General features: G+C 49.0%; 5 protein-coding genes across 5 annotated transcripts; 2 read left to right on the top strand and 3 right to left on the bottom strand.

The window, feature by feature from the left end:
- Positions 1–442: 442 nt before the first annotated feature.
- On the bottom strand, positions 443–1,961 carry N7473_004205 (uncharacterized protein; the record flags this gene model as incomplete). Its single annotated transcript, XM_057150145.1, has 6 exons — positions 443–797; positions 853–1,041; positions 1,090–1,327; positions 1,361–1,457; positions 1,541–1,858; positions 1,881–1,961. Coding segments are annotated over 6 exons (1,278 nt in total), but the record flags the coding sequence as incomplete, so codon positions are not given.
- Positions 1,962–2,873: 912 nt separating this feature from the next.
- N7473_004204 (Concanavalin A-like lectin/glucanase subgroup) lies at positions 2,874–3,881 on the top strand (the record flags this gene model as incomplete). Its single annotated transcript, XM_057150144.1, has 1 exon — positions 2,874–3,881. The coding sequence occupies one exon, from the start codon at positions 2,874–2,876 to the stop codon at positions 3,879–3,881; it is 1,008 nt and encodes a 335-aa protein (XP_057013798.1).
- A 1,480-nt stretch (positions 3,882–5,361) lies between these two features.
- Positions 5,362–7,019, bottom strand: N7473_004203 (allantoate permease family MFS transporter; the record flags this gene model as incomplete). The annotated part of the gene is made up of 4 exons (XM_057150143.1): positions 5,362–5,793; positions 5,849–6,251; positions 6,314–6,737; positions 6,794–7,019. The coding sequence occupies 4 exons, from the start codon at positions 7,017–7,019 to the stop codon at positions 5,362–5,364; spliced, it is 1,485 nt and encodes a 494-aa protein (XP_057013797.1).
- A 934-nt stretch (positions 7,020–7,953) lies between these two features.
- Positions 7,954–8,851, top strand: N7473_004202 (DUF1445 domain protein; the record flags this gene model as incomplete). Its single annotated transcript, XM_057150142.1, has 2 exons — positions 7,954–8,646; positions 8,708–8,851. The coding sequence occupies 2 exons, from the start codon at positions 7,954–7,956 to the stop codon at positions 8,849–8,851; spliced, it is 837 nt and encodes a 278-aa protein (XP_057013796.1).
- Positions 8,852–8,957: 106 nt separating this feature from the next.
- On the bottom strand, positions 8,958–11,334 carry N7473_004201 (putative C6 transcription factor; the record flags this gene model as incomplete). The annotated part of the gene is made up of 4 exons (XM_057150141.1): positions 8,958–10,148; positions 10,209–10,947; positions 11,010–11,132; positions 11,198–11,334. The coding sequence occupies 4 exons, from the start codon at positions 11,332–11,334 to the stop codon at positions 8,958–8,960; spliced, it is 2,190 nt and encodes a 729-aa protein (XP_057013795.1).
- Positions 11,335–11,570: the final 236 nt, after the last annotated feature.

Below are 11,570 nucleotides of genomic sequence, written 5' to 3'. Positions count from 1 at the left end.
TTGACTCTGGCTACGAAGGCGGCATCGCGCTCCTCGGGACGGCACGTGCTCGTGCTTCTTCCCCAGCTACGGTCCTGAAGCTACCCATGTGATGCGTATATTATATCACATTCGGCTGTTGACCTTATCTGCCTCGAATCAAAAAACACGAACTAAGACATGCAAATACCCCGGAAGCCGGACGGGCGTCAAAGCCCACTGTACCAGTGGTACAGGCCTCCTGAAGTCTAGTATTTTGGAAAATTAGATGGAGCGTATTACTAAAATGACAGAGCACTGCACTCATATTCATTGTTAAAAAAAGCATGATTTTTTTTTCATTAGGAACCCTATAGGCACAGAGTGCTGGCAGTCTTTGTTTGCACGACTCCAAACATGGTAAGGAGATCTTGATGGCCATATCAATAAGCTGTGGTAACTGGTTCGAACTCGAACAAGAGTATCAATCTTCACCCTCGATATGCACCGCGCTTTTGAAGCCTTTGCCTGACTCGCACGCCTTTTCCATTTCCATGTTGGTCGCAGCTGCAAAATCGTCGCCATAGAATAATGTGGTAATCCCCTCCAGTGGAATGTACCAAGTCTCAACATAGAAGTACCAAATCACGACGACTTCGACCGCCAAAAAGCAGCAGTAGAAGATATAATAGCGCCAGTGAATATTCTCAAGTACGATGGGGTTCACGTATTGGTTGAAAAACAGCGCGATGTACATGGCAAATTCCATGATTGTATATCCCTTGGCGCGCATGGAATATGGATGAATTTCGGTTGTGTAGCTTGCAATCAGACCCGACCTGAACGGCATTAGCAACCAAAGAACAGGCCAAGTTTATCGCATGAGCCACTAACTTCAGGTTATAGAACAGGTAATATATGAAGATCATCCCCAGGACGCCAGAACCGAGACTTGAGCTGGCTTGTGCGTCGTATCGCGCTGACAGAGCTGTCCAGATCACGAAAGCGACAAGCATTCCTGCCGAACTTACCAGCATGATGGGTCGCCTACCCCAGTTGTCGACAAAGAAGCTGAAGAAAACGCTGGTAACAAGATTGAATGAAGTCAATGCACCATTGATCAACAATTACTTGTTCGCATCCTTAATTCCGATGTTGTCCATGATAAGATTCAAGTAGTAAGAAACAAGACCATTCCCTGACCACTGGGCGAAAAGACCAAAAGATGCAATGATCAGGAGTCGTTTTCTGGTTCCCGCGGTACGCAAAAAGTCCACATATGAGCTTGAATGCTCCGAAATTCTCTCCATGGCGATCGCTGTGGTAATTTCTGTGAACTCTAACTGCACAACTTCGTCCGACTCGTCTCCTTCGGCGGGGTAGTGTGCCAGAATTTATAGACCCTTCTCTGGTTGGTCTTTGCAGACATAGTATCTTGGGCTTTCAGGAATCCACCAGACCACCGCAAGCATCAAATAGTAAAAAGACCTTAGATCAAACTGGGTGCTCTCCAGGACCATTCACTCTGCCAATTTTGTCAGTAGATATCCTTCGGGTATTTTCCACTGCCTTGAATACTCACTTCGATTTTCAGAGTTCCGTATATAGTCCAAGCTGCGATGAATGCGCCAGAATGATATGTCGCACCGGCAATTGTAACCAAAATTGCTCGGTCTTGAGCAAGTACGATCTCTGTAATGAGCAACGGAGCTGTACATATGACAATGATGTCGCTGAATTCGAGGATATACCGAGCACCTACGAACATGGAAAAGTTGATGGAGCCAGACTGCAGGGCAACACCAAGGAGCAAGAACATTGACCAAAGACGAGACATGGCTTTCGCCCGAAGCGATCCAGCAGGAAAGGGAGAATGACCAGTCCAGTCAATGCCCCGACACTCATGACGCAGTTAAACAAACCAAGTGTAGGTCCTTGAGGGTGATTAAAATAGTCCTGCCGGTAAGACAAAGTTTGCAAGCCGTTCCTACGCTAATCAGTAAACTAAACACATCTTGTTATATTGCGCTGGGCATGCATCATGGAGGTATCAAAGCCGTTAGCTGTGTTGGTCGCTATCAAGACTGCAATGTAGAAATATACGAGACGCATATTCGACCTCTTCCACCATTTCACTCTTGGAAACGTGCGCCCGGCCAAAAAATAACGGCCCTTTGGCGGTTTGACGGGCTTATTATTCTGGGTCATTGTTTATGGAACAGATTTTGGTGAATGGTGCTCGATGTACAAATCAGCAGGGCTGCTGTACTTGAAGTCACGAACGGCCCCGCCTACCCACAACCCTACGATATACATTCCCATCCAGTCAGTCTCCCTGCATCGCAATTTTCTTTCTTTTTTTTTTTTTGGTACAAAGGGAATAGTATGACCACGTCATACAGAGGCTGGATAGACGGACTTATCTGTGGTACCTCCTCTTTTACCCGATATAGCTGCATCAAGCGACAGTTAGTCTTTATTTTCGTTGGATAGAATCTCATACAGGTACAGACTCGTGACCGAACTGGCAAAATGCCCAGGGCCACATCATTTCAAATAGTGCTGCTTCTGCTTCTAGCAAATGGATCTACGATTCTCTTTCGCAACTACCTACATCTACTAGAACATAAGCTAGACGTTGAATTCGTACTATGGCTCCCGATCGCAATAATAATCCAATCATCCCAGGCTTTGCGCCTGACCCCTCAATCTGTCTGATAGGCGATACATATTTCCTAGTAAATTCTAGCCTTCATCTCTTCCCCGGTCTCTCAATCTACGCCTCGCCTAATTTAGTATCCTGGACTCATATCGGTATGTACCATGGCTCGGTATCTAGAAACGTGAAGGCGAACTAAACGATCATCTGTCTCACTTTTAGGAAATGCAATTAACCGACGATCTCAGCTCTCGCTATGCAGAGCAACCACTTGGGTCACTCCATGGGAAGAGGGTGCAATCATGGTCGCAACTGGCGGTTTATATGCCCCGACCATCCGTCACCACAACGGAGTGACCTATATCATTTGCACAACGTTATTCATTCCACTTCCAACAAGGTTGGCGACGAGCATGATGATCAGTTTATCATTCATACGACCGATATGCTGTCTGGAAATTGGACGGATCCAATCATGCTCCCATTCACGCCAGAAATTAATCCGTCCTTGTTATTCGATGACAACAAGGTTTACCTGCAACTGTGCAAAGTCGGGCCGAAGTTCCAATTCTTTAACTTCAAGATTGATATTGTCATTGGGAAGATGTTGGCTGAGCCTGATTTAATCTGGAATGGATGGGCAGGAGGCTTCACCGAAGGCCCGCATGTCTATAAAAATGACGGCTGGTATTATCTTTCTTGTGCAGAAGGAGGAACCTTTCGACATCATATGCTGAGTATGGCCCGGTCCAAGAGTATCTGGGGTCCATACGAGTCGTATGACAGAAATCCGCTGTACAGTGCAGATGGTACCGATGAATATGTTCAAAATACCGGACATGGTGATTTTTTCCAAAACAAACATGGGGAGTGGTGGGTGGTGATGCTTGGAGTGCGCATGGATGAGGGACGCTGCATTATGGGACGAGAGAGTTTCCTGGCTGCTGTCAAGTTGGCTTCCAACGAGTGGCCCAGCATCAATACTGTCGCTGCTCGCCGCGATTTGCAAGCTCTCCCAGGTCAAACTGCAGTCCTTCAGTTCGCTCTTCCTTCCACAAACTCGGCTGCATGGGTCTATTTGAGAGATCCAGTCCTGGAAGACTATCGTATCCAGGATAGACAGGTCACAATGCGAGCGCGTCCAGCTGGGCTTGACTCGATAGAGCAGGTTGTGAGCTTTGTCGGACAGCGACAACGGCGACTCATTGGAACAGCAGGAGTGACGCTACTTCGCCCTAAACCCAGCCAGACAAGTAAGTCATGATGGCCTCATTAGGGCTGGGTTGGCATTCTACAAGGATGAACACCGGTTCCTATGCATCGCGTATGACTTCGAAGCCAACCAGGTCGTCTTTGAAGGATACAATCCGGCCAGGTCCTACAGCGTGGAACAAACTCAATAGGTCAAGACGGATAACACGATTAAACTCCAGATCAGGTACACGGAACGGTCTCTCGGATTCTTTATTTACAATTCTGGAGGCCATTGGCAGTGTATGAAGGAGGTAGATACTCTTATGATGACTGATTTCGACTTTATCGGTCCGGTAATAGGAATATTCGCAGTCGGGAATGATGGAGAAGTCGAATTTACCGATTTTGAGATTGATGTTGTCATGAATAGTGGTGCAGAAGATCATACCAGTGGCGACGGTTTGGAGTGACAGAACCTGTCGATGTTTTCACCAACGTCTGTAAGATATCATAACCCAGAGGATATCGAGCATCTTGACAACCTCCCATATTCAGTCAGTCTTTCGGATAGCTTTCTGCTTTCCTCTCTTTAACAGCGCCTTCGCCGTCCTCCTCCAAAGCCCCCATGTCGACCATACCCTCCACCGGGTGGACCACCCCATCCTCCACCATAGCCACCTCCGCCATATCTTCCTCCATGGCCCATCCCAGGACCCATTCCGTAACCCATTCCACCGCCGTGGAAGTGTCGGCGAGGAGGGGGCCCCCAACCCCCGACCACTGCAACAGGCATTGGTCTCATGCGACTGTGACGTGGAAACGACATACAAAGGCCCATGATAATAGATTTTATTGGCGAGAAGAGAGGTTCTGAGAGGGTCTGAGTGTTTCACAAGAAAAAGTGATAGAACTTGATAGAGTAGAACTTTGAAGAGGAAATCAGTCCAAGTTACACATTCAAGGAATTGGCTAACAAGATACTTATAAGTTGTAGTTTGCTGGTCGTGTGCGTCATTCACTCCACGAGGAGTGCAGGCCCTGTTCCGCGGTTCACCTCGGGATGATGACTCCGCAATAGCACTGAGCCGCCAGGTCCTGCATAAGCCAACATGAAATTGCGTAGTCACAGAAAAAGGAAAGGTTGGAAAAGAATACCACGATTGTGAAACGATCCGATGGCCTTCAACCGCAAACAATAAAAAAGATAAGTTAGAAAAAAGCAGCCTCCGGAGCACTGCTTTCATCTAAGCCTCCAAGTATCCGGCTGGCCTAGACTACCGCTAGGACAAAGTCCCTTGGCGGGTTGAATGAGGAGGTCAAACGTCGAATCATAACCATTCCACGGGATAATTAATAGGAGGGAATTTAACCACCGAGAGTCTAGAGACGATAGGGTAATACTGAATCTCGCTGTATACTACTGACTCCTGGAAAATGACTGATATTACTGACAACTCCCTCAATGAGATCTGGTAGGTGACATAAACTTAACAACAACAGAATAAATGGTAAACCCAGGGTTTATGTTATCATTCGCATGAAATATCAACTCAGTAAAGGTACTTGAAATCCACCGCACCATCGCCCGTGCGAACCCGTCGTGTATCCTCCTTCTCACCATTCTCGATCTGCTCCTTGACCCGATTCTCACGACGCAGATAGAACCCAAGTCCCGCCACGGCGATCTGGGCTACCACCAGGACCCCTAGGGAGAAAGAATTTCCCAGCACGTATGGTGATTTGCGATAAATTTGTCCTGCCACAATTCCGGCACAATTGCCCATTGTCTGTTGTAATCCAATCTCCAGCGCTCGTCGATACTGAGGAGCGACATTCACGTTGATCCATGCGACATTCAATCCGACGCCGGTGTAAGTGGTGATTCCGATGAGGAAGGTTGCAAAGTATTGCACTGCCCTGTTGGATACAGCTAGCAGCAGGATGTAGCCGATGATACCGAAAATGTTTGTTGCGAAGATGAACTGGAGGCATTGTCAGCGTGAACCATAACAGATATCAAACAGGGATTGTACGTACCGACGCAAACTTGGAGTATCGATCGGCGCAGAATGCCACGGCAATAAAGACCGAAGCCGCCCATATGTACACAGGGACGGTCAATACGTTGCTCATCAAAGAGTTGTAGCCCATGCCTTTCAAAATTGTGGGTAAGAACGTGCTGAATCCATACAAGAGAATGTCCTGGCAGAATTGGATGAGTCCTGAGAAGTACAGCTTGGGGTCGCGCAATGCGATGCGCATCTCCTCCCAGCTGAACTTCTCGCTTCCCATGTACTTCCGCCGTTGCTCATTGCGTACGCGCATCATCCATTTCTCTTCATCGTTCAAGAAATAGGCTTCAGCAGGATCATTCGGCAGGCCAAACCAGATGAGAATCGCACAAAGGGCGCTGAAAATACCTTCGATGATGTAGACCCACCTATAAGGATATCAGTCAATGAAAAGCCATGGGATATCCTTCTGTTTACGACAAATACATACCTCCATCCAGCCTTGCCGGCAACGCCATCCATGTGAAGAATAGCATACGCTAGCAATCCACCAACCGCGCCCGAGATGGCCGCACAACTCAGCAGATACGAAACCCGCTTGGCTTGCTCCTCCCGGCGATAGACCATGGTCAAGTACAAGTTCAGGCAAGGGAATAGTCCGGCCTCGCAGGCGCCGAGAATCAGACGCGTAGCATACAGAGAGCCTACAGACTTGATGAAGCCCGTGAAGATCGTGGTCAAGGACCAGACAATACACAAGCCAGTCAGGATGTTCCGAGGAGTGAGCTTCTTCATCAAAACGGCCCAGGGCGATTCGAAGAGGACATAGGTGACGTAGAAGATGGAGACTGCTATGGAGAACTGGCTGGTGGAGGCGTGGATATCTTCCGGCATATTTGCAACCTTCACATTTCCTGCTGGGCTGTCAGCGTTCACATCTTTGTTATCTGAGATTGCCGGTGACTCGTACCGATATTGGAGCGATCGAGGAAGCAGGATAAGTAAGTGAGCATAATGATTGGGACAAAGGCCAAATCGAGCTTCATCAGGAGCTTTTGCTCCATTGCCGGGTCAAGCTCCACGTCAAGCGCCTCCCCTGTCGAAGTTTCATGGGTCATCTCATGGCCTTCTTCTTTCTGGACGGAGAGCCTCCGTTCCATGGCAACGGTGTCGTCGTGATTCGGGTTCACAGCCATCACGTTTTATGATCTGTCCAGGCGAGAGGACAATAGGATCGAGAAACGTGCAAGGATTATGTTGGGGGCAACCCTGGAATATTAAAAGGCGGCGAATGTCCGAAGGTTCGATGTTTTCCAGGAAAAATGGGTCTTCCTATCATGCAAATAATAACTTGCTTATACCATGCGAGATAAGTAAGTTTAGCGGGGAGCGGATCCTTTCCTATCAATGGCATTATAATGAAACTCTGTCTCCATATTCTCCAAGGTTACTCCACATGATAATTCTCGTCAGGGCACAGAGGTCGGATTGGCTGGGCCGATGAGGGACCATCGGCCCGATGATAGCGACACCCAGATATGCTGATAATAGTGGATACGAGGATGACACTTTGTCCACTGGTGACACGAGGCCAGAAAACAAACGCAACCGATCGGCAGGCTTTGCCACCGGCAACTCGCAGGTTCTTTACCGTCACCCGGGTTGTCGTGATAAACCCCTGCTGAGTGAGACGGGCTTGTCATCTGCATAACTTTACAAACGATGCAAGAATTAAGCAGCACACTGGTCGCTTATCCGGGCAATTTGTTTGGTTGCTTCTCCAGTAATCGGTTAACAAAGGACATCTGTGGAGGCTATCTGTGGAGGCTCGAGTTTCCCCAGACTCATCGGCAAGTGGATCCCGAAGATAAGAAGAACCAGTTTGGAGGAGATGCCAGACTCGTGGTACTCGGTAGCTGGTCTTACCCTTGGTGTGTTTACTACTGCTCCTACATAAGACTATCACTGTACATATCGAAGGGATCTTTAGCCTATAGCATAATTTATGACCGTAGCACCCTGGTTTAGTCGTTGATTCTGCGAACTCGCACCAAACACCTCTCGCTACTGGTCACTCTCAACTTTCTCTTTTTTCTAGTATCATTGTCTGAGAAATCACTCTACTCAATCATGGGCAGTGTCCATATTTCATCCCATGAAGCCCGCCTGGCATGTCGCCAGAATCAACTCACCAACACATCCGGACTGGCCCCAGGCTATCTACAAGCCAATCTGTTAATTCTACCAGCCCAACATGCAACAGACTTTCATGATCTCTGCCTTCGCAATCCCGTCTCCTGTCCATTATTAGGAAAGACGATGACACCCGGAGATCCAATTACCGTCCAACCTGCCGGTTGCATACAATCGCCAGACTTTGACATCCGCACGGATTTCCCCCAATATCGCATCTACCTGAAGGGGAAATACCTCGAGAGTCGAAAAGATCTCCTCGATGTATGGACCTCTAGTCACGTCGGCTTCTTGATCGGATGTTCTTTCTCCTTTGAAGATGCCTTGACCGCAGCTGGCTTACAACCACGCCATCAACGAACTGGCACAATTGTGGCGATGTATCGCTCCAACATTCCACTATTGCCCGCGGGAATTTTCACGGGTGGTCACTGCGTCGTTTCCATGCGCCCATATCGTCCTGAAGAGGTCGAACGGGTAAGAGAGGTAACAAGACCGTACTTGTCGACCCATGGCGAGCCGGTCGCCTGGGGATGGGAGGGAGCGAAGCAACTAGGTATCACCGAGATCAACAAACCGGACTTTGGGGAGCCACAGGTCTTCGAGAAAGGTGAAGTACCGGTCTTTTGGGTAAGCTACACTCTTTTCGCTTTGTGGTATTCTGAGTTATTTTCTGACACCTTGCCCTTAGGCCTGTGGCGTGACACCGCAGATGGCAGTAGAGGCTGCGGGTGATCGGATAAAGGGGCTGGTCTTCTCTCATGAGCCTGGCCATATGCTTGTGACGGACTGGACAGCGGCTAATCTGGACAAACTACGACCAGGAATCATCTAATGGGTTTAATCAAGAGAGATAGGGGAGAGGCTGCGAGCTCGTTGGGATGGCCAAGTTTATCATTCCAGTATATATGCGAGTGAACTTGAAATGACGATCACCTCTTCTAAAAGCAATCCTTCATCACACTAGACAACTCCTCCCCATAATCGAACATAAACGCACCATTTGGCATCTGCTGCCACGGGGCATCATCCGGTATGGGCCCAGGGCCAACGCCCATGATCTGGTCCTCAAGGCTACCCACAGCTTCAAACCACTCCATCAGCTCCTGCGTCATTTGCGCTCCGTCCAGAGGAGTTTGGCTCTGGGTACTAGAGCCAGCGGCTGGCACAGGGGACTCCTGTATTTGAGAAGGCCCAGAAGCACCAGGCTTAGCGACGACTGGGTCAGCACGTCGAAGCTTCTGGGCGCCCACCAGGCCCAACTGGGGCCCAAGTCTACGCAGGCTCCGAATTGACTTCCACAGACGCCGCGAGATGTAAGACTGGGTAGAAAACCCCTTCACAAGTTCCAAGGCCCAGTAGAATTCTTCCTTGCATGATCCACTGAATTGAGTCGGTGCCTGTGCGACCGCAAGGAACAAGACAGCCAGAGCAGACACCAAGAACCAATTGAAGGCCACCTGTTGAAGCTGGTAAATATCCGAAGTCTCATTCAGTCTCGTAATAAATCGAATAGTGTCCTTGGCGATTTCAACGACTGTCTCCGATTCACCGGGGTATCGGACGATGTGACCAGCTGTGTGAAGGACCGGCCGATAGATGAGCATGCGTAATTGGTTGGCTCGGAGATAGAGCAGTGCTCGTAGTCTGCGCAGGCTACGAGGGATATCGGTTGCAGCATTAGACTCAGGTGTACTGGGGTGATGCAGTCGTAGAGATTCCGGGATGGCGTGAGCCCAGCGCAATACTTGCCAATCCAAATAGTTCATTTCTTCCTTTTTGATTTCGTTTGTATTATTAAAGGCGGAAATGAATTTCCAGACCTTAGCAGCGATCCGACTATACCGAATCATGACGCGAAGATATGGCGTCTTTTCTTCTGGTTCTGGAAGCCACGGGTCAATATCTGTATCTTCCAGTGCGAACGGCATCCCGGTGCCAAAGCTCCAGCGCATGTCAAGAATATAAATTGACCAGAATAGTCGCAACACTCGATCTCTGCCTGCGGCCACGATTCCTGGTTGATTGAGTGTTTCTCGTCGGTGGAGGCCTTTCTCTAAGCACATGCGCTCCACGATTCCAATCGTCCGCCATGCCAAGGTTTCTTCGTCCATTTGGAAATAGAAGATGGACTGTCATGGAGTCAGCATACTGTTGCGCGAAATGAAACATCAAGGAGCACGTTGACTTACCACAAGTGTCAAGAAGATGATAGATTTGATCTCTGGTGGACCCCATACACAATTGTCCTGGACCTCGCGAACGCTGTCAAACAGGGCAATAGCTTGCTCACTGCGACCACTGGCCTCGGCCGTCAACGCGCATGCAAATACCAATCGAAGAATATAGACATCCTCTCGATCCAACGTGCTTTTCCCAGTTTCCGGTGTTTCAGGCTCGAGTGTGCGATCCATCAAGCCATAGAGAAGGTGCACCTGTTCCAAAAGCTCGGAAAGTTCCAGCACCGGGTACATGATCCCCATCTCTTCTTCATAGATTCGACATAGTCGCAGAGCTTCATTCTTCGGCAGCGCCCAGAGTGGGTCCACTGCATGACGAAGCTCCGAGTCTCGGTTCGGGGCACTTGGTGAAGCTAAAGGCGAAGGCTCCTGAGTCAAATCGCCTTCAGCTTCTTCTCCCGGATCATTTCGCTCCACGATGCCTCGCTGGAGCAAACTGGACTTGGCAAGATCGAAGCTGAATCCTGAGGTGGTCGGACCTTGAAAAGGGGCCTCTCTCGCGGTTGAGACGCGTCGCAAAGCACGCTGAGATGGCAAGAGTCCATATGACCCCGTCGCTGGCCCAACCACACTTGAACGGGTCCCGCCAACGGGCGGACTCTCATTGTGCGCCATTGACCGCACCGTCGCTGTTAGAGACATAATCTGATCTTGCATTGACCTGATCTGATCAAATAATCGCTCAAATTGTCTGAAAAATGTCAGTTGGTCGATTTCCGACCGTGAATTAGAAGATCGTGGGTAATTTCATACTCATTTTCACTCAGGCTGTCCCGTCGAGGATTCTCCACGTAGACACATTCGATCTGCTGTCGACCACATCGATGGCAGGGCGCTTGACCATTGCATTTAATTTTGCGACGCTTGCATTCATTGCTGTTTTCAGTGATTCAATGAGTCAATACTGACAACAATCCCGACCTCAACGATAGGAAACATACCAAGCTCGAGCGATATACTTGCGACGTTTCTTTCGTGGACGCTCCTCGAGGTGCTCCTCAATGTGCTCGTCATGTTGCTCATCTGCCGATGGGGGTTGCTCCCAAGTCTGGCCAGCCGATGTCTGCAGGAGATCCATCTCGGCAAACTAAGAGGGCAAAGGGATGTAGCATAGCCAGGGGGAAGAGAAGAGTTTAGGGTGTATCCGATGCGGAGGAAGAAGAGTCCAAAGTGCGGGGGATTCCGCGAGCGCCAGACTTGGCGACTGATCGAGTGGCGTTTCTCTCCACAATTTACCTTACACCGAATAATCAAAGTGCAGAGATTGGTTGAGTAAGCACCCAAAATAAGTGACATAAATCTTACATTAATATT

The sequence above is a fragment of the Penicillium subrubescens genome (genome assembly GCF_028828155.1).
Source record: "Penicillium subrubescens strain IBT 31985 chromosome Unknown utg000002l_segment0_segment0, whole genome shotgun sequence".
Taxonomy (NCBI): Eukaryota; Fungi; Ascomycota; class Eurotiomycetes; order Eurotiales; family Aspergillaceae; genus Penicillium; species Penicillium subrubescens.
Note: the sequence above shows the minus strand (reverse complement) of the source record. Positions and strands in the feature narration are given on the sequence as shown.